The sequence below is a fragment of the Oncorhynchus kisutch genome, linkage group LG21, assembly GCF_002021735.2.
Source record: "Oncorhynchus kisutch isolate 150728-3 linkage group LG21, Okis_V2, whole genome shotgun sequence".
Classification (NCBI taxonomy): Eukaryota; Metazoa; Chordata; class Actinopteri; order Salmoniformes; family Salmonidae; genus Oncorhynchus; species Oncorhynchus kisutch.
This window is the reverse complement of record NC_034194.2, coordinates 34081679-34105357: the sequence shown is the minus strand read 5'-3', so window position 1 is coordinate 34105357 and position 23679 is coordinate 34081679. Positions and strand designations below refer to the sequence as shown.

General features: G+C 40.9%; 2 protein-coding genes across 5 annotated transcripts; one reads left to right on the top strand and one right to left on the bottom strand.

Moving 5' to 3' along the window:
* Positions 1 to 3515: 3515 nt before the first annotated feature.
* Positions 3516 to 23414, bottom strand: LOC109866588 (alpha-(1,3)-fucosyltransferase 9-like). Of its 4 annotated transcripts, none has more exons than XR_004204648.1 (3): positions 23111 to 23412; positions 16345 to 16440; positions 3516 to 3995 (listed from the first exon to the last, which is right to left on the bottom strand). XR_004204648.1 is itself a non-coding variant. In XM_020455335.2 (2 exons), the coding sequence occupies exon 2, from the start codon at positions 22232 to 22234 to the stop codon at positions 21122 to 21124; it is 1113 nt and encodes a 370-aa protein (XP_020310924.2). In that variant the 5' UTR covers position 22235; positions 23111 to 23398; the 3' UTR covers positions 19388 to 21121. The 4 variants fall into 4 exon arrangements, 1 of the variants encoding a protein (XP_020310924.2); XR_004204650.1 differs by lacking the exon at positions 3516 to 3995 and adding an exon at positions 8086 to 8303 and having other exon boundaries at positions 23111 to 23414; XR_004204649.1 differs by lacking the exon at positions 3516 to 3995 and adding an exon at positions 14780 to 15208 and having other exon boundaries at positions 23111 to 23414.
* Positions 4330 to 6072, top strand: LOC109866589 (ankyrin repeat domain-containing protein 9). The gene has a single exon (XM_020455336.2). It carries the CDS (start codon positions 4635 to 4637, stop codon positions 5517 to 5519), a length of 885 nt encoding a protein of 294 aa, XP_020310925.1. The 5' UTR covers positions 4330 to 4634; the 3' UTR covers positions 5520 to 6072.
* Positions 23415 to 23679: the final 265 nt, after the last annotated feature.

Genomic DNA, 23679 nt, shown 5'->3' with positions numbered 1-23679 from the left:
CCCCCCATGTCTTTGTGTGGGATTGTTTTGTGTTGAGTTTATGTTTATCACGCCAGTCTGGGTTTTCTCCCTGGGCATTGCCTGTACCCATTGGGGAATTATTTTGGTGACGTTATAGTTGTATTGACGGGATTTTGCTCCCGTCTGTTTATTGCTCTTGGCAAATAAAGACGCCTGATCACCTACTCTCTGCTCTCCTGCACTTGACTCAAATGACCAGCAGCGAAAACCTTGACAATACCCATTATACTTGGGGCTCTGCAGGGAGTTTACCTCATCTTCCATCACGTGGACTGGGAGATGTTTCGTATTGCGTCAGATAACAACATTGACGAATACGCTGATTCGGTGTGCGAGTTCATTAGAACGTGCGTTGAAGATGTCGTTCCCATAGCAACGATTAAAACATTCCCTAACCAGAAACCGTGGATTGATGGCAGCATTCGTGTGAAACTGAAAGCGCGAACCACTGCTTTTAATCAGGGCAAGGTGTCTGGTAACATGACCGAATACAAACAGTGCAGCTATTCCCTCCGCAAGGCTATCAAACAAGCTAAGCGCCAGTACAGAGACAAAGTAGAATCTCAATTCAACGGCTCAGACACAAGAGGCATGTGGCAGGGTCTACAGTCAATCACGGACTACAGGAAGAAATCCAGCCCAGTCACGGACCAGGATGTCTTGCTGCCAGGCAAACTAAATAACTTTTTTGCCCGCTTTGAGGACAATACTGTGCCACTGACACGGCCTGCAACGAAAACATGCGGTCTCTCCTTCACTGCAGCCGAGGTGAGTAAGACATTTAAACGTGTTAACCCTCGCAAGGCTGCAGGCCCAGACGGCATCCCCAGCCGCGCCCTCAGAGCATGCGCAGACCAGCTGGCCGGTGTGTTTACGGACATATTCAATCAATCCCTATACCAGTCTGCTGTTCCCACATGCTTCAAGAGGGCCACCATTGTTCCTGTTCCCAAGAAAGCTAAGGTAACTGAGCTAAACGACTACCGCCCCGTAGCACTCACATCCGTCATCATGAAGTGCTTTGAGAGACTAGTCAAGGACCATATCACCTCCACCCTACCTGACACCCTAGACCCACTCCAATTTGCTTACCGCCCAAATAGGTCCACAGACGATGCAATCTCAACCACACTGCACACTGCCCTAACCCATCTGGACAAGAGGAATACCTATGTGAGAATGCTGTTCATCGACTACAGCTCGGCATTCAACACCATAGTACCCTCCAAGCTCGTCATCAAGCTCGAGACCCTGGGTCTCGACCCCGCCCTGTGCAACTGGGTACTGGACTTCCTGACGGGCCGCCCCCAGGTGGTGAGGGTAGGCAACAACATCTCCACCCCTTTGATCCTCAACACTGGGGCCCCACAAGGGTGCGTTCTGAGCCCTCTCCTGTACTCCCTGTTTACCCACGACTGCGTGGCCACGCACGCCTCCAACTCAATCATCAAGTTTGCGGACGACACAACAGTGGTAGGCTTGATTACCAACAATGACGAGACGGCCTACAGGGAGGAGGTGAGGGCCCTCGGAGTGTGGTGTCAGGAAAATAACCTCACACTCAACGTCAACAAAACTAAGGAGATGATTGTGGACTTCAGGAAACAGCAGAGGGAACACCCCCCTATCCACATCGATGGAACAGTAGTGGAGAGGGTAGCAAGTTTTAAGTTCCTTGGCATACACATCACAGACAAACTGAATTGGTCCACTCACACAGACAGCATCGTGAAGAAGGCGCAGCAGCGCCTCTTCAACCTCAGGAGGCTGAAGAAATTCGGCTTGTCACCAAAAGCACTCACAAACTTCTACAGATGCACAATCGAGAGCATCCTGGCGGGGTGTATCACCGCCTGGTATGGCAACTGCACCGCCCTCAACCGTAAGGCTATCCAGAGGGTAGTGAGGTCTGCACAACGCATCACCGGGGGCAAACTACCTGCCCTCCAGGACACCTACACCACCCGATGCTACAGGAAGGCCATAAAGATCATCAAGGACATCAACCACCCGAGCCACTGCCTGTTCACCCCGCTGTCATCCAGAAGGCGAGGTCAGTACAGGTGCATCAAAGCTGGGACCGAGAGACTGAAAAACAGCTTCTATCTCAAGGCCATCAGACTGTTAAACAGCCACCACTAACATTGAGTGGCTGCTGCCAACACACTGTCAATGACACTGACTCAACTCTAGCCACTTTAATAATGGGAATTGATGGGAAATTATGTAAATATATCACTAGCCACTTTAAACAATGCTACCTTATATAATGTTACTTACCCTACATTATTCATCTCATATGCATATGTATATACTGTACTCTATATCATCGACTGCATCCTTATGTAATACATGTATCACTAGCCACTTTAACTATGCCACTTTGTTTACATACTCATCTCATATGTTATACTGTACTCGATATCATCTACTGTATCTTGCCTATGCTGCTTTGTACCATAACTCATTCATATATCCTTATGTACATATTCCTTATCCCCTTACACTGTGTATAAGACAGTAGTTTTTTTGGAATTGTTAGTTAGATTACTTGTTCGTTATTACTGCATTGTCGGAACTAGAAGCACAAGCATTTCGCTACACTCGCATTAACATCTGCTAACCATGTGTATGTGACAAATACATTTGATTTGATTTGATTTGATCTTTAGATTTGTTTAATCTGCTTTGCACACTAAAATCAAAACACAATATTTTTGTTGTCAGTGTTTATTATTGTTGGTATGCGTATTATTAATAATAATAGGGGGGGTCGTTAAAAAATTCACCCCCAAAGGTTTTTGAGGAACCATTAAAAGAGGGTCTTTGAAAAACCATTGGCCCAGCATCGTCCAGGTTTCGGCTGGGGTAGGCCGTCCTTGTAAATAAGAATTTGTTCTTAACTAACATGCCTAGTTAAATAAAATTTAAAATTTAAAAAACATGTTTATACACCTTTATAGAGTATGACATACACAGACTATTTATGAAGCATAACCATTTATGTAGTGCTTATGAAGCATTTATGTAGTGCTTGTGAAGCATTTGTGTAGTGCTTATGATGCCTTTATGTAGTGCTTATGAAGCACTTGTGTAGGCTATAAAGCCTTTATAAGTTGAGCTTCCTTTAAAGTGGGAACCACATTTGTTATGTCAAATGTGGGAACCACATTTGTTATTTGTTGTATTCTTTGGCATATTTCAAGACAATGTCAATGATCAACATGGCCATTTGTTTTAATTAGTGGAATTGTCGGCCACTGCCTCCTGGAGAGCTATAGCTAAGCAAAACCAAAGTAGACAAATTGGTTGAATGGTTCAATGATTTACGTGCCTAAATAAACACATACTTTGTAATAATGGAGATGTTTGGACTGAATGGGTCAGTTCTGCAAGTTTTTCAATTAGACCGATTGTTTAAGAAAATCCAAAATACAAACTTTTGTTAAGATTTCTGAAGTGATGATGTCATTGGTCAAGAACAAAACTGTAGACCAGATGTTTCGATGTTTTTATTGTTTATAAAAAGAAAAGGTTCCTGTAGTAACCTTTAGGGGTTCTTTAAATTGAAACTGTGGGGGAACCCCTATAAGTTCTTCGAGGAACCATTTAAAAGGGTTTGTTAAAGAACCCGTTTTAATGCTTCCTCGAAGAACCTTTTGAATAACCTTTTGGGGTTAATCATTTTTCTTTTAAATAATACCCCCTCCCTATATGTTTATTTCATATTATTATTAATAATAATAATAATAATACACATAACAATAACCCAATATGTTAGTTCTCAGTGTTTATTATGATTTTAGTGGCAAAGCATAATTAAAAAAATTGAAATATGAGGTAAACTTCCTGCAGAGCCTCAAGTCCTCTGGTGTGTTGATGTTCTCCGTATCCATAGCCAGAATGATTTTGCAGGGCATTGTGATCGAACAGGTTTCCTGTTATATTCATCAGAGGTGTAGAGAGGGTGAAGTCTGTGAATCCAAAAAATAGTAATTATACAGATGATCAACAAAACATGCACACAACAGTATTCATACCTTGGTATTTGTGGTGAATGTGAATGGAAAAAACGGTTTTGATCATGGTTTTCATACCCTGTTCATAAGGTATAGGATATTAATTGAAGAGGTCATGGAGGAGGGTGGTAAATGTGATCTGCATAACATACCAATACCAATTGACATACCTTTGTTTGCCTTCAACATATTTTTATTGCTTACATATTCTTTCCTCTTTACGATTTAATTCAGAGAACATTTGGTTAAAATATTAGATCCAGGCGCCTGCGTAGTAGCACTGTACTGCGGAGGGAAATCCCACTCCCAGTTCAGATGTGTGTTGGGGGCGGTTGCTGTGAAATGGGGGTCCTGTAGCCGATGTGTGTGAATGTAGGCTAATCCTGCGTGTGTGCTTGAACGTGTATATTATAATAGTTCGAAGTATTAGAATAGTCCGGCCTACATACAAACAATATAAGTATTTTAACCTAGTAGGCTACCATGGACAGTATGTGCGATTTTATGTTTTATAAATAGCATATGCATGAACTGCGGTCTCATTGAAGGACACGAACGAGGGGCATTAGTAAAGCAATCGGACCTCAGATCATCATGTCTACGTCGGCTACGAACAATGGTAGACCACATACGGACGAGAAATGCAAACAGCGAAAATACCAATCTTTTCTCTTCTATCAGGCCGTGCGAGATCTAAAGCCTGTTTGGATGTTGGAGGACATGCGGACAATGGAGACTTTTTACTGGGAGGAAGACGCCAGCCAGAGATCCTACACTCCCTCGGAGGCATTGCTGTACGCTATCGTACATGACCACCAAGCCTACGCTCAATACTTGCTCAGTCATTACACCGATGAAGCACTGGCCATGCCCGGCGAGCGCTTTTGCTGCTGTCCATCATCGGCCCCGCATTTGGCGATGGCTGTCAGATATGACAGACGGGACATACTAGGTCTCATATTGCAAGAAGCGCATCGACTACCTAGTCTGCGGTCATATATGAACCGAGGCGGATGTTTTCACATGGAGGACGGTAAAACTCCACTGCATCTGGCCTGTGAGCTCCTGCGCTCAGAGTCCGTTATTCTGTTGTTGGGCAACGGCGCCTCGCCACAGGCAGAAGATCAAAACGGTATGACGCCATTGGATGTCATTTTGGAACAGCTGTGGGACTCCAAAGTGAACATTGGGCCCAAAAAGCTGTGTCTTGACAACTTGTTAATGTTTATGCCAGAGATTCGTTTCAAAATGAAGAGTGCGCTCGAAGGAGACCCAGTTTGTTGGTCCAAAGTCCTAGGTGAGGACAAATTCAAATACCTCGTTGGACAGAAGCCAGCTCCACTGTTTCTCATGGCTATGCAAACAATTCTGAGGCAGCTTCCACCAGAGCAGTTCCCTGACAGCCTAGATGAGCTTCCCATACCCTCTTCATTGAAACCACTACCCTGCAAACAGCTTGGACAGCTGAAAGTGTTTTAAACGTGTTTTGACAAGTTTAAAAAAACTGTCTACATTATGTATTTATATGAATGTTTTAGCATGGTTAAGATATCTGTGTGATGAGCATGTAGGCCCTATGTATTGTTGTGTCAATACAAACCCCTTGTATGAAATTAAGAGGCTATAAGAATGGGTGCTAATTATGATCATATCTGTGATTCAAGTTTCATATGAAATGAAGAGGTAATTGTGTAAATTATTTTTATTTGATTTTTAAACCTTTTTATATAAGTTGTATGCAAATGTCTCAGAGTGGAGACTACAGTATAACAATATATTTTCATTGCTGTGCTGAATTTACGCTTTTATAGCCTACAGAACAAAGACCATGTGTGATTGGTTATCTGTATAGAATGATTACCTCAAATATGTTTAATAACTTAATAGGAATTATGATCTAGGAACTTTTAAACATATTTAAAATGCCACTATCAATTCCATTATGCTTCTCCAGTGAGCGCTTTCCTCATTATCAACATAATACTAAAGAGAAAAGGGAACTTGAGAAACAAATAAATCGAAACTCGCTTCATTGTTGTTTCTTCTCTTCAGTCTTTTATAATTTGAATAGAAGTGACAAGCTTATTGATTGGTATCTTTCCTATTGCCTTAACTGTTGTTAGATCATTTGTAGTCAGCAGCAGCTCCGCTCTCTGCCGGCATACTGTGGCCTAGATGTGTCATAGTGCTGTCAGTGTTTTGTTTTAAAGCTCTACCATGCCACCGAACACATTCAAATTCCCTTTATAAGCTTCATAAGGACTGTTTAAATGCCCTGTATAAGCTTAATAAGGACGGTTTAAATGCCCTGTATAAGCTTCATAAGGACTGTTTAAATGCCCTGTATAAGCTTCATAAGGACTGTTTAAATGCCCTGTATAAGCTTAATAAGGACGGTTTAAATGCCCTGTATAAGCTTCATAAGGACTGTTTAAATGCCCTGTATAAGCTTAATAAGGACTGTTTAAATGCCCTGTATAAGCTTAATAAGGACTGTTTAAATGCCCTGTATAAGCTTAATAAGGATGGTTTAAATGCCCTGTATAAGCTTCATAAGGACTGTTTAAATGCCCTGTATAAGCTTCATAAGGACTGTTTAAATGCCCTGTATAAGCTTAATAAGGACTGTTTAAATGCCCTGTATAAGCTTAATAAGGACTGTTTAAATGCCCTGTATAAGCTTCATAAGGACTGTTTAAATGCCCTGTATAAGCTTCATAAGGACTGTTTAAATGCCCTGTATAAGCTTAATAAGGACTGTTTAAATGCCCTGTATAAGCTTAATAAGGACTGTTTAAATGCCCTGTATAAGCTTCATAAGGACTGTTTAAATGCCCTGTATAAGCTTAATAAGGACTGTTTAAATGCCCTGTATAAGCTTCATAAGGACTGTTTAAATGCCCTGTATAAGCTTAATAAGGACTGTTTAAATGCCCTGTATAAGCTTAATAAGGACTGTTTAAATGCCCTGTATAAGCTTAATAAGGACGGTTTAAATGCCCTGTATAAGCTTCATAAGGACTGTTTAAATGCCCTGTATAAGCTTCATAAGGACTGTTTAAATGCCCTGTATAAGCTTCATACGGACTGTTTAAATGCCCTGTATAAGCTTCATAAGGACTGTTTAAATGCCCTGTATAAGCTTCATAAGGACTGTTTAAATGCCCTGTATAAGCTTTATAAGGACTGTTTAAATGCCCTGTGTAACGGTTTTCTTTAGGTGAAAGAGAGTCAGACCAAAATGCGGCGTGGCTATTGCGATCCATGTTTAATGAAAACAAAATAAACACGAATCAAATACAAAAAACGTAACATGAAAACCGAAACAGCCTAATACTGGTGCAAAGTAACACAGACAGAACAAGGACATAAGGACAATCACCCACAAAACCCAACACCAAACAGGCTACCTAAATATGGTTCCCAATCAGAGACAATGACGAACACCTGCCTCTGATTGAGAACCATATCAGGCCAAACATAGAACTAGACAAACTAGACATGTAACATAGAATGCCCACTCAGCTCACACCCTGACCAACCAAAACATAGAAACATACAAAGCAAACTATGGTCAGGGTGTGACACCCTGTATAAGCTTCATAAGGACTGTTTAAATGCCCTGTATAAGCTTTATAAGGCCTATTTCATTAAACATATATTATTACAAGTCATATTGGCGTGTGTCACAATTGGCTAAGAGACTAATAAAGGCCTGTTATAATACCCTTATATACCCTTATATAGTCAATCAAATGTATTTATAAAGCCCTTTTTACATCAGCCGATGTCACAAAGTGCTATATTGAAAGCCAGCCTAAAACCCCAAACAGCAAGCAATGCAGATGTACAAGCACAGTGACTTGGAAAAACTCCCTAGAAAGGCAGGAACCTAGGAAGAAACCTAGAGAGGAGTGGCCAGTCCTCTTCTGGCTGTGCCAGATAGAGATTATAACAGTACATGGCCAAGATGGTCAAACGTTCATAGATGACCAGCAGGGTCAAATAATAATAATCAGTGGTTGTAGAGGGTGCAACAGGTCAGCACCTCAGGAGTAAATGTCAGTTGGTTTTTCATAGCCAAGCATTCAGAGTTAGAGACAGCAGGTGCGGTAGAGAGAGTCGAAACAGCAGGTCCGGGACATGGTAGCACGTCAGGTGAACAAATCGGGTTTCCATAGCCGCAGGCAGAACAGTTGAAACTGGAGCAGCAGCATGAGCAGTTGCACTGGGGACAGCAAGGAGTCATCAGGCCAGGTAGTTCTGAGGCATGGTCCCAGGGCACAGGTCCTCCAGGAGGGGAGGAAGGAGAGAGAATTAGAGGGAGCATACTTCAATTCACACAGGACACCAGATAAGACAGGAAACTCCAGATATAACAGACTGACCCTAGCCTCCCAACACGTAAACTATTGCAGCATAAATACTGGAGGCTGAGACAGGAGGGGTCAGGAGACACTGTGGCCCCGTCTGACGATACCACCGGACAGGGCAAATCAGGCAGGATATAACCCCACCCACTTTGCCAAAGCACAGCCCCCACACCACTAGAGAGATATCTTCAAACCACCAACATACTACCCTGAGACAAGGCTGAGTATAGCCCACGAAGATCTCCCCCACAGCACAAACCCAAGGGGGGTGTCAACACCGACAGGAAGATCACATCAGTGACTCAACCCACTCAAATGACGCCAAAGGGACGATACGGAAGAGCACCAATGAGCCAGTGACTCAGCCCCGTAATATGGTTAGAGGCAGAGAATCCCAGTGGAGAGAGGGGAACCGGCCAGTCAGAGATAGCAAGGGCGGTTAGTCGCTCCAGTGCCTTTCTGTTCACCTTCCCACCCCTGGGCCAGACTACACTCGATCATATGACCCACTGAAGAGATGAGTCTTCAGTAAAGACTTAATGGTCGAGACCGATTCTCCGTCTGACACATGGATAGGCAGACTATTCCATAAAAATGGAGCTCTATAGGAGGAAGCCCTGCCTCCAGCTGTTTGCTTAGAAATTCTAGGGACAATAAGGAGGCCTGTGTCTTGTGACCGTAGCGTACGTGTAGGTATGTACAGCAGGACCAAATCGGAAAGATAGGTAGGAGCAAGCCCGTGTAATGCTTTGTAGGTTAGCAGTAAAACCTTGACATCAGCCCTAGCCTTAACAGGAAGCCAGTGTAGAGAGGCTAGCACTGGAGTAATATGATCAATTATTATTATTACTTTTATTTTTGGGGTTCTAGTCAATACAGTGTGACATTTTCTTAAACATGATTTGTGGGTTTGAATAGTCCTCATCAATATCATACACATATTATGCCAACATTACAATGATGATAGTTTCTCCTGGCAGTAGTTGGCCAGAGGCTCACACAATATTTGCTTCTGGATTGCTGATGTTAAAATAATGATAATGATTCTGATAATAAGCACTGACAGTACACTCATTATGGTCAGAAAATACAGTCTCTCATACAGACTTGCGGGGACATGGGAAATGTAGGCTGAGTGCTGTTGGTCTATCCACCAGGAAAGGTACTGTATGGTAGTCCTCTGTATTTGTGGGTCCCTATTGTTTTTTCTATTGACGATGGGACCTGAAAAACCTACCCAGATCACTTTGTTGAATCATTTTGAGGCCTGATCAATACACGTTTTATTATCCTCCAAATCAGCATCATCAATATTTGAATTATAATCTGATCTGTGTTTACTTATCAGTGAGACCACTGTAACAACTTCCAAAGAGTGTTTGTTTACGTGAAATGAGTGTTTATCATATCTAATTGGTCAGTGATTAATCACCTACACATCAAATCTTTTTCTTTTTTTATCTGAAGAAACATGGAGGAAAAAGTGCCACAAGGGTTACTTGGGAACACTAGATGCGTAACTGGCTTGACTGGGGTACATACTACAGTCAGTGTGCTTCCTCTGTTAGAAGGAAAGGTTGCCCAACATATCCATTCAACCTTCAGTTATTTATTAATCATGGATGTGTTGTACAGTAAGCATGTGTTCTCTGAAATGTAAAGAGAGAATGACAGAATAATGAATACAAGGAATACGTAGTAGCCATTAAATAGTTAACAGTAATACAACTCTGCCGCTAGATGTCAGTATCTACTTCTAAAAAGGCCACTAAAGCACAACTCCCTCAAAGAAACGGAAATACACCTTGCTGTCGGGTAATTGGTAACCCCCATTTTAGACATAAACAGGCCACATGAAAGTATACCAATAAAGTTGGCATAAAGCTCTGTAATATACACAAATAAAGGAAGGTAATATTAAGGCTGTAATAACCAAATACCTTGACAAGGTTACATACAGAGATAATAGGGAACAGCTGTATAGGAATTAGTGGAGTGCTCACATATGAAATATAAACCAGAGGAGTCAGAAATGCAGACAATACAGGTAATATATCAGAATAAACAAACCAAGGGTGGGAATATGCATACTGCGAGTGGCATTTCTGCAAAACCTTAAGTACAAAACTCTAAACTGATAACACTTCTTGTAATGTCATAACCTTTAATTGTGCATTCATTGGAGTCGAACACACCCCACCTTTTAAGTTTGTCGTTAGAACGTTTCGTTTAGTCAGTAATATATTAGATAATGATATGTAAAATGACTCAACGGGGAGCCTAACGTTTAATCCACTAGCAAGAAATACATTATAAACTGGGTGGTGCGAATGCTGATTGGCTGAAGTCGTGGTATACCGCAGGTATGACAAAACATTTTTACTGCTCTAATTATGTTGGTAACCAGTTTATAATAACAATAGGAAACCTCAGGGGTTTGTTATACTGTATATGGCCAATATACCATGGCTAAGGGTTATATTGGCCATATACCTCACCCCTCAGGTGATATTGCTCATTTATACAATTTTCTAAACTGTTCTTTTTGAAGTGCTAATCATTTGTTTGTATCATATGTAAGTTTGGAGAATGTGCTAAAAATGTTAGTTGTACAGTTGTGGTATCCTTTATACAGAGCATATGTAGATTAAATTGTCAGATATAGGGGTAGAATGTATTGTAAAGCAGTAGACTACAGTAAAAAGGTATTGCTATATCCTTCCTGTTTGGCCCTGTCCGGGGGTATCATCGGATGGGGCAACAGTGTCTCCTGACCCCTCCTGTCTCAGCCTCCAGTATTTATGCTGCTGTAGTTTATGTGTCGGGGGGCTAGGGTCAGTTTGTTATATCTGGAGTACTTCTCCTGTCTTATCCAGTGTCCTGTGTGAATTTAAGTATGCTGTCTCTAATTCTCTCTTTCTCTCGGAGGACCTGAGGCCTAGGACCATGCCTCAGGTCTACCTGGCATGATGACTCCTTGCTGTCCCCAGTACACCTGGCCGTGCTGCTGCTCCAGTTTCAACTGTTCTGCCTGCAGCAATGGAATCCTGACCTGTTCACCGGACGTGCTACCTGTCCCAGACCTGCTGTTTTCAACTCTCTAGAGACAGCAGGAGTGGTAGAGATACTCTTAATGATCGGCTATGAAAAGCCAACTGACATTTACTCCTGAGGTGCTGACTTGCTGCACCCTCGACAACTACAGTGATTATTATTATTTGACCATGCTGGTCATTTATGAACATTTCAACATCTTGGCCATGTTCTGTTATAATCTCCACCCTGCCCAACCCGAAGAGCACTGGCCACCCCTCATAGCCTGGTTCCTCTCTAGGTTTCTTCCTAGGTTTTGGCAATTTCTAGGGAGTTTTTCCTAGCCACCGTGCTTCTACACCTGCATTGCTTGCTGTTTGGGGTTTTAGGCTGGGTATCTGTACAGCACTTTGAGATATCAGCTGATGTACGAAAGGCTATATAAATACATTTGATTTGATTTGTAAAGCAGTAGACTACAGTAAAAAGGTATTGTAAAGCAGTAGACTATTGTAAAAAGACATTGTTGCAGCATGGTGTAGAGTTAATTCGGAAAGTATTCAGACCCCTGGACTTTTTCCACATTTTGTTACATTACAGCTATATTTCTCAAATGTATTATATTATTAGTTTTTTTCTTCATCACTCTACACACAATACCCCATAATGACAAAGCAAAAACAGGTATGTAGCATTTTTTGTAAATTAATAAATCACCCAGCCCCCTGAAATATCACATTCACATAAGTACTCAGACCATTTACTCAGTACTTTGTTGATCCTTCTTTGGAAGCAATTACAGCCTCGAGTCCTCTTGGGTATGACGCTAAAAGCTTGTCACAGCTGTATTTGGGGAGTTTCTCATTCTTCTCTGCAAATCCTCTCAAGCTCTGTCAGGTTGAATGGGGAGCGTTGCTGCACAGCTATTTTCAGGTCTCTCCAGAGATGTTCGATCGGGTTCAAGTCCGGGCTAAGGCTGGGCCACTCAAGGACATTGAGACTTGTCCAGAAGCCAATCCTGCATTGTCTTGGTGGTGTGCTTAGGGTCATTGTCCTGTTGGAAGGTGAATCTTCACACCAGTCTGAGGTCCTGAGTGCTCTGGAGCAGGTTTTCATCAACGATCTCTAAGTACTTTGCTCCGTTCATCTTTCCCTCGATCCGGACCAGTCTCCCAGTACCTGCTGCTGAAAAACATCCCCACAGCATGATGCTGCCACTACCATGCTTCACTGTACGGATGGTGCCAGGTTTCTTCCAGACGTGACGCTTGGCATTCAGGTCAAAGAGTTCAATCTTGGTTTCATCAGACCAGAGAGTCTTGTTTCTCATGGTCTGAGAGTCTTTTAGGTTCCTTTTGGCAAACTCCAAGTGGGCTGTCTGTTAGGCGGAGCGGCACAGGGGAACCCAAAAGCAGACTCAGACAAGGAAACAGGGATGGAACAGGCTCCAAACAGGACAACAGCTTTATCATTGGTGTGCAGGATATAACGCCTCGCTCTGTCTCCAGTTAAGCTAAGAGGAACCAGTTCATTTCTGTCAGGTCTTGGCTGAGCTGCCAGGCATCATGGGGTCATACTACCCACAAAGAACAGTTAAAACAGGCCTCTACTAATACATACACACACTTTTCTATCTTACATGATTTAATATCTTTAACAATCTCAAGCCCAATGTACATGCAAAACACAGATATTACAGTGAAACAAACAATTCTTATAATCTCCCTGGAATAGAGCATTATAGGATATAATATATATGGCTTTATGAATACTGAACAAAAATATAAATGCAACATGTAAAGTGATGTTTCATGAGCTGAAATAAAAGAAATCCCAGAATTTTTCCATACGCACAAAACAATTATTTTTCTCAAATTATCTCAAATTTGTTTACATCCCTGTTAGTGAACATTTTTAATTTGCCAAGATAGTCCATCCACCAGACAGGTGTGGCATATCAGAAGCTGATTAAACAGCATGGTCATTACACAGGTGCACCTTGTGCTGGGGACAACACAATACCACAGATGTCTCAAGTTTTGAGGGAACATGCAAATGGCATGCTTACTGCAGGAATGTCTACCGGAGCTGTTGCAGGAGAATTGAATGTTAATTTCTCTACCATAAGCCACGTTCTTTTAGAGAATTTAGCAGTATGTCCAACCAGCTTCTCAACCGCAGACCACGTGTAACCACGCCAGACCAGGACCTCCTCATCTGGCTTTTCACCTGTGGGATCATCTGAGACCAGTCACCCGGACACCTGATGAAACTGAGGATTATTTATGTCTATAATAAAGCCATTTTGTGGGGGAAATCTAATTTTGATTGGCTGGGCCTGGCTCCCAAGTGGGTGGCCCATGCCCTCCCAGGTGCACCCATGGCTGTTCCCCGTCATGTGAAATCTAGATTAGGGCCCATGTTATTGAACCCCTGACTGAGACTGGTTGCCAGTCGATGACAAATGACAGGAAGAAATGACAGGAAGAACTAGACGCAGCACCTGATCAAGCATCTCTTGATTCTGCCTCTTTCCTCTCTCCTCATCCTTTAACTCTTTCTCTCCTCTCCGTCCAGCCAGAATTCTGCATCTAGTGACTTCGGATTGGCCAACAATCTGCCCACTCATCCCATCCCCTCCTCCATCTCCTTACATCATCTACAGCTACTGTTATTGTCATGTTGTCAATATCTGCTAATCAAGTTTGCTAGCCATATCATACCGGGAATATAATATGTGAGATACACAGATTAACTAAAAACACTAGCACTGCAAACACTCAGAACAAAGAGAGCAGCAGTGCCTGGACTTCGCAGTCTCCCTCTTCAAGTCCCCCTTCCGTGACTGCCTGTTGAGAACAAGTGACAGGCAGAACCTCCCAACCACACAGCACCCACCTCTTTATTCCACACACCAGAATTAAGTATTTCAGTCTGATTGCCATGTGAGTGCACAAAAAAAATCATCTGTAAAAATAAATGAATGACAGAACTGTACCAAAGAACGATCAAAGTGCATACTCATCTTAAATATTGATCGGTTGGTTTTCACAGCTGTTTCACAAGGTGTTCATTGTTGTAAGTTGTAAGGTATCCTTTGATGATATTTATTTGCTCCACGTTATTAATTGTTGTATCCGAGGACCAACAATAGATACAAAAATATTCAACCACAAGGGTGTACCAATGAGCTATGCGAGATAGAAAAAATGAGGACTACTGAAATTATATTATTTAAGTGTAGACAAGGGAAGAGCAGGTTAAAACAAAACATGAAAGCCAGACAAACCAGTGTATGAATCAAACGGATTTATGAATGGAGTGGAAATTAGCTGACTTCGTGATCTGTACTTTAATGTGTCAAGCAGATTACAGGTTTGTTTTTTTGCCATTTCCGAAATGTAGCAACGTTTAAAAAATTAATTTATTGTTGCAATGTTAACAAGGGACAAAAAAGTAGTGAGAATTATCGTTTTAATTTTATTAGCTAAACAAAACAAAATTATAATGCTAATTATTACACGCAGAAATCCGAAATAACTTCCTCGTTCGCCACTAGTCTCTGTCTGTCGCCCGCTCTGTGTGAGTAGCCATAGCAACTGCTCGGCTTGGCTGCTCTTCTGTTGCCTGCTCTGCGCACAAGGCTGATAATAACCACATTACCAGATGTTGGCATTCAAGGCAGCCCTGCTTACCCGGAGTCGGATGATCTCAATTCCTCTCCTGAAGGCTTCAAAATTGGCATCTGAAGTAAAGTAGTGACTGCGGGGTCGATGGAAGGGTGAGAGGGGGAATTAGCATTTATTTTTTAATAGATTTTTATGAAGTAAAATATTATGATTTTTTAATGAAACGCTTTACACATACTCCCCCCACCCGGGACTCTCGATCCTGTACCGTCCTGACCAGAACTTGACTCTAGATTAGAACATGACTCCCATTCTTACTTTACAGGGGAGTTCTGTTCCCATGTCAACCTCTAGTGTGTGTGTGTGTGTGTGTGTGTGTGTGTGTGTACAGTTAGTTGTACATTGGTCTTCATAGTTCAACGCTATATCCACCAATTTGTCACATTTGTGTATTTTCATCCTAAATTATTGCTTATAGGTACCTTCATGTGTGTGTAAAATATTTCACAGATGTTTCATTCATAGATTTTAGGTTTGTATGAAAGTGTATTTTTTTGCTAAACGCATATCCATTGTTTATCTTGAATGGAATGTTTGTATCCTGTATATTTGACTGTGATATGTAGTTGTCTCACCTAGCAAAGTTAAGATGAATGCACTAACTGTAAGTCACTCTGGATAAGTGCATCAGCCAAATGACAAAAATGTAAAATATAAATGTTTAACATACAGATCTCATCAGGGGCGCAACTTTCACTTTCACATGTCACCCCCAAATTCAGAAATTGCATTTTTGTCCCCCCAGTTTTCTCATTGGAACTTGATACAAAATATTGCAACTGTGTGGTTTTGGGCCATGTGGATGCCTCAGAGTAGTTGGGTAGACTGTTTAGAGTGTTTATCCGACTGGGGAGAAAAACCTAATTTAGGCACTGGATCTGATATTACTGAACTGAATTATTATTTTTAAACATAAATATTGATGTCACAGATGTATAATTTGTACAGTTCTTTATTAAAAATGCAGTTATTTGTTCAATTTGACTGTAAAACCTAGCAGTAGTGCTTATTTCTCTGAGAGTGAGGCGGATATACAGTGCCTTGCAAAAGTATTCATCCCCCTTGGCATTTTAACTATTTTGTTGCATTACAACCTGTAATTTAAATTGATTTTTATTTGGATTTCATGTAATGGACAGACACAAAATAGTCCAAACTGAAAAAAATCACAAAAATAAACAGAAAAGTGGTGCATGCGTATGTAATCACCTGAAGGAGCTGCAAAGCTCCACAGCGGAGATGTCAAGATCGTCATCAGTGTGGAAATGACCAGACCAAGGTGCAGCGTGGTCAACGTACATTGTCCTTTATTAAGAACAAAAACAAGAAACAACAAAACGAATGTGAAGTTTACTAGGGCTATACAGGCCACTAACAAAGTCAACTACCCACAACTAAGGTGGAAAAACAGGCTGCCTAAGTATGATTCCCAATCAGAGACAACGATAGACAGCTGCCTCTGATTGGGAACCACACTTGGCCAACCACACAGAAATACAAAACATAGAATGCCCACCCCACATCACACCCTGACCTAACCAAATAGAGGGGAAAAAAGTATCTCTAAGGTCAGGGCGTGACAGGAGATTGGAGTATCTATCCATAGGACCACTTTATGCCGTACACTCCACAGAGCTGGGCTTTATGGAAGAGTCGCCAGAAAAAAATCCATTGCTTAAAGAAAGAAATAAGCAAACACGTTGCTGTACAGTTGTTTCCAAAAGTTTTGAGAATGACTCAAATATTAATTTTCACAAAGTCTGCTGCCTCAGTTTGAATGGTGGCAATTTGCATATACTCCAGAATGTTATGAAGAGTGATCAGATGAATTGCAATTAATTGCTAAGTCCCTCTTTGTCATGTAAATGAACTGAATCCCCGAAAAACATTTCCACCTTATTTTAGCCCTGCCACAAAAGGACCAGCTGACATCATGTCAGTGATTCTCTCGTTAACAGAGGTGTGAGTGTTGACAAGGACAAGGCTGGAGATCACTCTGTCACACTGATTGAGATTGAATAACAGACTGGAAGCTTCAAAAGGAGGGTGGTGCTTGGATTCATTGTTCTTCCTCTGTCGACCATTGTTACCTGCATATAAACATGTACCGTCATCATTGCTTTGCTCAAAAAGGGCTTCACAGGCAAGGATATTGCTGCCAGTAAGATTGCACCTCAATCAACCATTTATCAGATGATCAAGAACTTCAAGGAGAGCAGTTCAATTGTTGTGAAGAAGGTTTCAGGGTGCCCAAGAAAGTCCAGCAAGTGCCAGGACTGTCTCCTAAAGTTGGTTCAGCTGCAGGATCGGGGCCCCACCAGTACAGAGCTTGCTCAGGAATGGCAGCAGGCAGGTGTGAGTGCATCTGTATGCACAGTGAGGCAAAGACTTTTGGAGGATGGCCTGGTGTCAAGAAGGGCAGCAAAGATGCCTCTTCTCTCCAGGAAAAACATCAGGGACAGACTGATATTCTGCAAAAGGTACAGGGATTGGACTGCTGAGGACTGGGGTAAAGTCATTTTCTCTGATGAATCCCCGTTCTGATTGTTTGGGGCATCCGGAAAAAAGCTTGTCCGGAGAAGACAAGGTGAGCGCTACCATCAGTCCTGTGTCATGCCAGCAGTAAAGCATCCTGAGACCATTCATGTGTGGGGTTGCTTCTTAGCCAAGGGAGTAGGCTCACTCACAATTTTGCCTAAGAACACAGCCGTGAATAAAGAATGGTTCCAACCCATCCCCGAGAGCATCTTCTCCCAACCATCCAGGGACAGTTCTTGTGGTCAATCTTCAAGAGGTGGGTGGACAAACAAAAACCCACAGATTATGACAAACTCCAAGCATTGATTATGCAAGAATGGGCTGCCATCAGTGGCCCAGAATCCCAGAAGTTAATTGATAGCATGCCAGGTCGGATTGCAGAGGTCTTGAAAAAGAAGGGTCAACACTGCAAATATTGACTCTTTGCATCAACTTCATGTAATTGTCAATAAAAACCTTTGACACTTATGAAATGCTTGTAATTATAATTCAGTATTCCATAGTAACATCTGACAAAAATATCTAAAGACACTGAAGCAGCAAACTTTGTGGAAATGTAATATTTGTGTCATTCTCAAAACCTTTGACTGTACATCAGCGGAACCCATCCAACTTGAAGGAGCTGGAGCAGTTTTGCCTTGAAGAATGGGCAACAATCCCAGTGGATAGATGTGCCAAGCTTATAGAGACATACCCCAAGAGACTTGCAGCTGTAATTGCTGCAAAAGGTGTCTCTACAAAGTATTGACTTTGGTGGGTGAATAGTTGTACACTCAAGTTTTCTGATTTATCTGTCTTATTTCTTGTTTGTTTCACAATAAAAATATTTTGCATCTTCAAAGTGGTAGGCATGTTGTGTAAATCAAATGATACAAATAATTCCAGGTTGTAAGGCAACAAAATAGGAAAAATGCCAAGTGGGGTGAAGACTTTCACAAGCCACTGTATAGCATTTTGCAACAAAATAGATATGATTATTTGTCTCCCTGAAATGAAACCATCAAGTAGATTTTAAACAAATACATGTCTGTCTATTAATGTTCTGTCATGTTTCATGTTTCGTGTGGACCCCAGGAAGAGTAGCTGCTGCTTTCGCAACAGCCAATGGGAATCCTAATAAAATACAAAATAAAATAAATAATAATTCCTCTCTCCACGCGCCCTATGCTGAAGCTGCATATTGTACACTACACAGAGAGATGGTGGACAATCAACAAGCAGCTGTCTCGACTTTAAAGAGACATGGAAGTTATCAGAAAAGGGAACATTCACGCATTCGCATATTTTATAACACGACATAGAGCCTCATTTTACACATTTTAGGTCCATCGAAAAAAATTCGCTAAAATCGATATACAGTCGATTTTATATATCGGTACTCATTACTAAGTAGCGTACAATATAATATAAACCAGGAACTCTTTGTTTAAATGTCGAATGAGGTCAGGAAAGTTATTTGTAAACATTGGCATTTTCACTGAACTACGAAGAGCATGATTAGCAAACAAATCCACAATGCTTTCAGGTTCTACTCACTGGGCACACCACGTCATTTCCACCTGGATAATTGGGTAATATTTGGTTGAGAGTGATGTTGATCAATGAGATTTTAAGATTTATTCACCCACTCAAAAAGACAGCCAAAAGTTAGTTAAATGTCTAATGTGTAATTACTGTGCTTTCAACCATCTATTAGCACAACCACATTCCAATGGAAAAACAATGTTTTCATCTAAATGTCTATCACTGTGCTTTCAACCATTTAAAAAGTTTAAATAGAAAAACAATGCCAGATAATGTGTTGATTTATAAAACAGATGTATGCGTTATTACTCTATAATGTATAGTTCCGGGAAACCTCAATGTGGCCATGGATGTCTTCCTCACTGTAAGGTTGAATGTTACATTAGTTTGTAAGACAGCTTTAACTTTAGGCTATTTACTAGATTACAAAAGTAATATAGAATTGTGTTTACTTGACAACGTAAACAAAAATCAACATTTAAAAGGAGATGTACTGTATCTACCGCTTGGATAGTTCCATCTGGCTTAATCCCATTCTTTAACTTTTATTTTTGGTTCAATTGGAGACGTTAATCCAACACATGGTCAAGTTAATAGGCTATTTATGTATTTCAAAAATTATATTGAATTGTGATTGGTTGTCAATGCAACCACATATAAACAATAGAAAAGGAAAATCAAGTTAAATAATATAACTAAATCAAATCAAACTTGAAATTAAGTTTATTTGATTTATCCCTAGTCTTTCATTTTTCGTTGAGATGTAGTCGTGAATCCAACATATCAATTGTTAATTTGAAGACATTTAAAGCCAGACTAATTCGATGCCACAGATGCAACCATACAAGCAGAATATAAACTCCTTTAAATGTTGATATTTGGTGCAAAACCATTGATTCCTGATTCATCAGACACATCCCTTCTCTATTTTCTCTCTTGCCTCTCACTCAAACCTACACACATAATGCATTTGAAGAGGAAGAGATGTACCAATCACACCCATCTCTAACAATGTTGGTGCAGGAATGATTTGACACACGTATAACTTCTGAGAAATATAATATTTTACTGTCTCTTTACACATACCGCAATGTTTTTATTTCTGTATTTATAAAAAAAAATATTTGGTGAATTTCAAAAATGTAAATAATGATATTGATGATGGTGAGAGCGCAGTAACCGTCGCTTTCATAATTTGTCTATAAAATCACAAATCACAAGTTTCCATTTCTATTGTCATGCGAGTATATATTTTTTAATTGAAACGAAAAAAATGTCAGCCTTTTGCCAAGTCCGAATATTTTCGTTAGCCTATAATACAACATATAAGCCTTCAAATCTGCCCTTCTAAACGAATTTATTTTAGACCAAAGCCTAAGTGATTTAATGAAAACCTACGTGATTTAATGAAAACCAACAAATAGACATAGCATTGTTTCACTTTACAAAAAAAAGACTAATGAACAGAAACAGGCAATAGGCTACAGCTGGCTTCACTGTTTCCCCGCCAAATAGACCTACAATGAAACTCAATGTATCGCAATGAGGTTGAATGCACTTGGGTCTGTACAGGAGAGTAGTACATTCCGCAAATATATTTCCTAAAGAAAAAGAGCATACAGACAATATGATGATAATCAGTGGCCTACCGCTGTTTCGCAAAAACATGTGAAGTTTAATAGGTGATCTCATGCTAGAGAATTGTATAATTTTTAGAGAGAATTGTACATTTTTCAAGCACATTTTGTGGTTTTCTACGCACTTTGCCATAAGGCTGAGTGAGAACTTTGCAGTTTTACAGCTAATTTCCTGTAATTCTAAACATTTTTAGTCGTGGTTTATGACCTGTTCATGTTCATATTCATATCTGGGGGGGGGGGGGGGGGTACACCAGTGATGGTAATAGCTCATCAGAAGGGACTAATTAAACCAAATACCATTTGTAAAGATCGTGAACAACCCTGTACTCCTTATGTTTGCCTATATGGTCACAGGCATAACAAATAGATTGGATGAACTCTTGACTCAGTTGAATTAGATGTTGCTGAGCAAATAAGTTTCTACGCCACTGAAAGTAGCGCAGATATGACTCATCATCCTTGTCCAACTTCAGGAGGAATTCAGCCAGGGCTTTTGCATTGGGAAAGTCATTAACATGGATGAAGGAATCTCCCGGGACAAAGTCCTCATAGTTCTGTCTCGGTGGGCCCAATACTACTGGCACAGTTCCTGCTACAAGTGGTCCGTTAAGCTTCTCAGTGATGTAGTCTCTGTGGACTGAGTTCTCAAAGGAGAGGTAGAACTTACAGCTGGAGAGTGTTGAGTAGTAGTCCTCATTTCTCAAGAATCTTGCAAAGGCTTTTCCATAGACATCCACCTTAATATGTTTGACAAGTTCTCTGTAATAGTTATCCCTTACGGCTGTTCCAGTTGCAGGGTTATTGTTACTCACAATCCAGCAAACTAATTTATCCTTCTTGGGCAGCACAAAGTCCTCACCCTGACCTTTCCTTGCAGTTAAGCGCCAACGTACAGGGATGTCTGCATCTTCTCTATAACTCAAGGTCAAGTTGAAAAGGTTCTCTAGACCAGGTATCCTAATTGTGTTTGTAGGTGATTCCACATGATACCAGATCCACTTCTGGAATGGTGGTCGAGGTGATGGAGGCAAGTTGGATAAATCATGTTTGATGGATTTGTGAAAGATGAGCACCCCGTCTGCCTTGTTGTACAGAGACCGGTCATCTGTCAGTTGGCAGCCATCAATGTTGAAGAAAGTGGTGCAATCGCTAAAATCAAACCTGCGGTTTTCAGGCCAGAACCACAACAGCATGATGGGCTTGTCTGGCTCTGGCTGCTTCTTAGACAAGGAGCTGTTCTCAGGTGGCTTTGAGTAATGACGTGGCAAAGCAGGCTGGGGAGGGCAGATCTGAGATGGAGCTGATTGATAGTACATTACAAACAGCGTCAGAAATCCTCCTATACCAAGGATCGAGAACAGGGCAACGCGTACAACTCCAGAAATCATTATGGGCATTCTGTAAAAAAAAGATAACTTTTTGAATGATTTTAAGTCAATTGAATCTTCCTGTACACTAAACAGGTTGTTTTACCTCTTAACAGTCTGTTTGACTTCTTAACTGCTTGTTTTACTTCTGCTTGTTTTACTTATTAACAGTTTGTTTTACTTCATAACTTCTTGTTTTACTTCTTAACAGCTTGTTTTGTGTACAGGAAGAAAGTATGAGAAAATAGCAAATGCAACAACTGCACAAAGTATATGTCAGCCCAGAACTGTAAACCAAATCCTGTTACAACAAAGGGGAAGTGGACGATACAGGGCCAAGCAACATTATAAGAGATGTTGGTTAACTTATTCAAGAGGGACAAGTCTGCTTGTATCTATAAAATAGACTTTTATTTGTTAATTTGCTTTTACCCTGTAGCTGAAAGACAACTATCACGTCTCTCTCGTTCATGCCATACACACCCACCTCAGGTATGTGTCTGTCAATAGTTCACTTTTGGTCTCAGTACAACACAATTTTATGGACATTTTTACAATGGTTGGTGAGGTGTATTTTAAACAAGTAACTTCAAATCTCTACCCTTTACTAATACAGTTCCAACCTGCTCTTCCGCTTTGTTCTGCAATGTGATATGGTTTAGGTAGATGACAATCTCTTCTAAAATTGTTTCAAATGTATGTCATGTGTAAAAACACTTCATCAGCCTTTACCTTTGATTATTTCACTAGACCTTTCAAAATGGCCCTAAGGATCCTCTCCCTTCATATTTACAAGCAGATCTATAAAACTGAAAAACTATGTTCACTTGGCTACCATATTCTTAGATAAGTGAAGTCTGTAGTTTAATGAGGTCTATAATCAAAGAGAAAAAGATCAAGACTCACGAGTCAACAGGTTGTTCTGGTTGCAGCTTGTTCAGAGATGTTCGGTGATGATCTGCTTTGTGATCGGTTTTGTAATTCCTACACACACCCAGTCAGAAATGTTGAACTGCGTGATTCGTTTCTCAGTCACATACTCATCTGTTCAAGTATATAAACGTGAAACAGTGAGACGCTGTTTCAAATGATCTTCAAAATATACACCTATTGTTTACATTTGAAAAGGAAGAACCATCCGACAGCGGCAGAAAACATCCTCGATACGCTTCAGGGGAATATTTCAGGAGTGGCAAAGCGTGGTACTTCCTCCTTAGCCACAGCCAATGAGCAGCAAGGGCAGAAATGGAGAAAAACGACCGTAAACTCTGCCAGAGAGAATGATTCTGAATCCATATTTAATTTACTCTACAGCGATTATGACTTATTTAGGATTTAATGTTTTAAATTCCTATTGTCAGCATCTTAGCTTCAAACATAGCCCCCCTCCCAGGTATTAGTGTGTCCTGTATCTATGACGCCACTGGTGTGTCCTGATACTACCCGGACAGGTTACGATAACCTTTACCTGTATC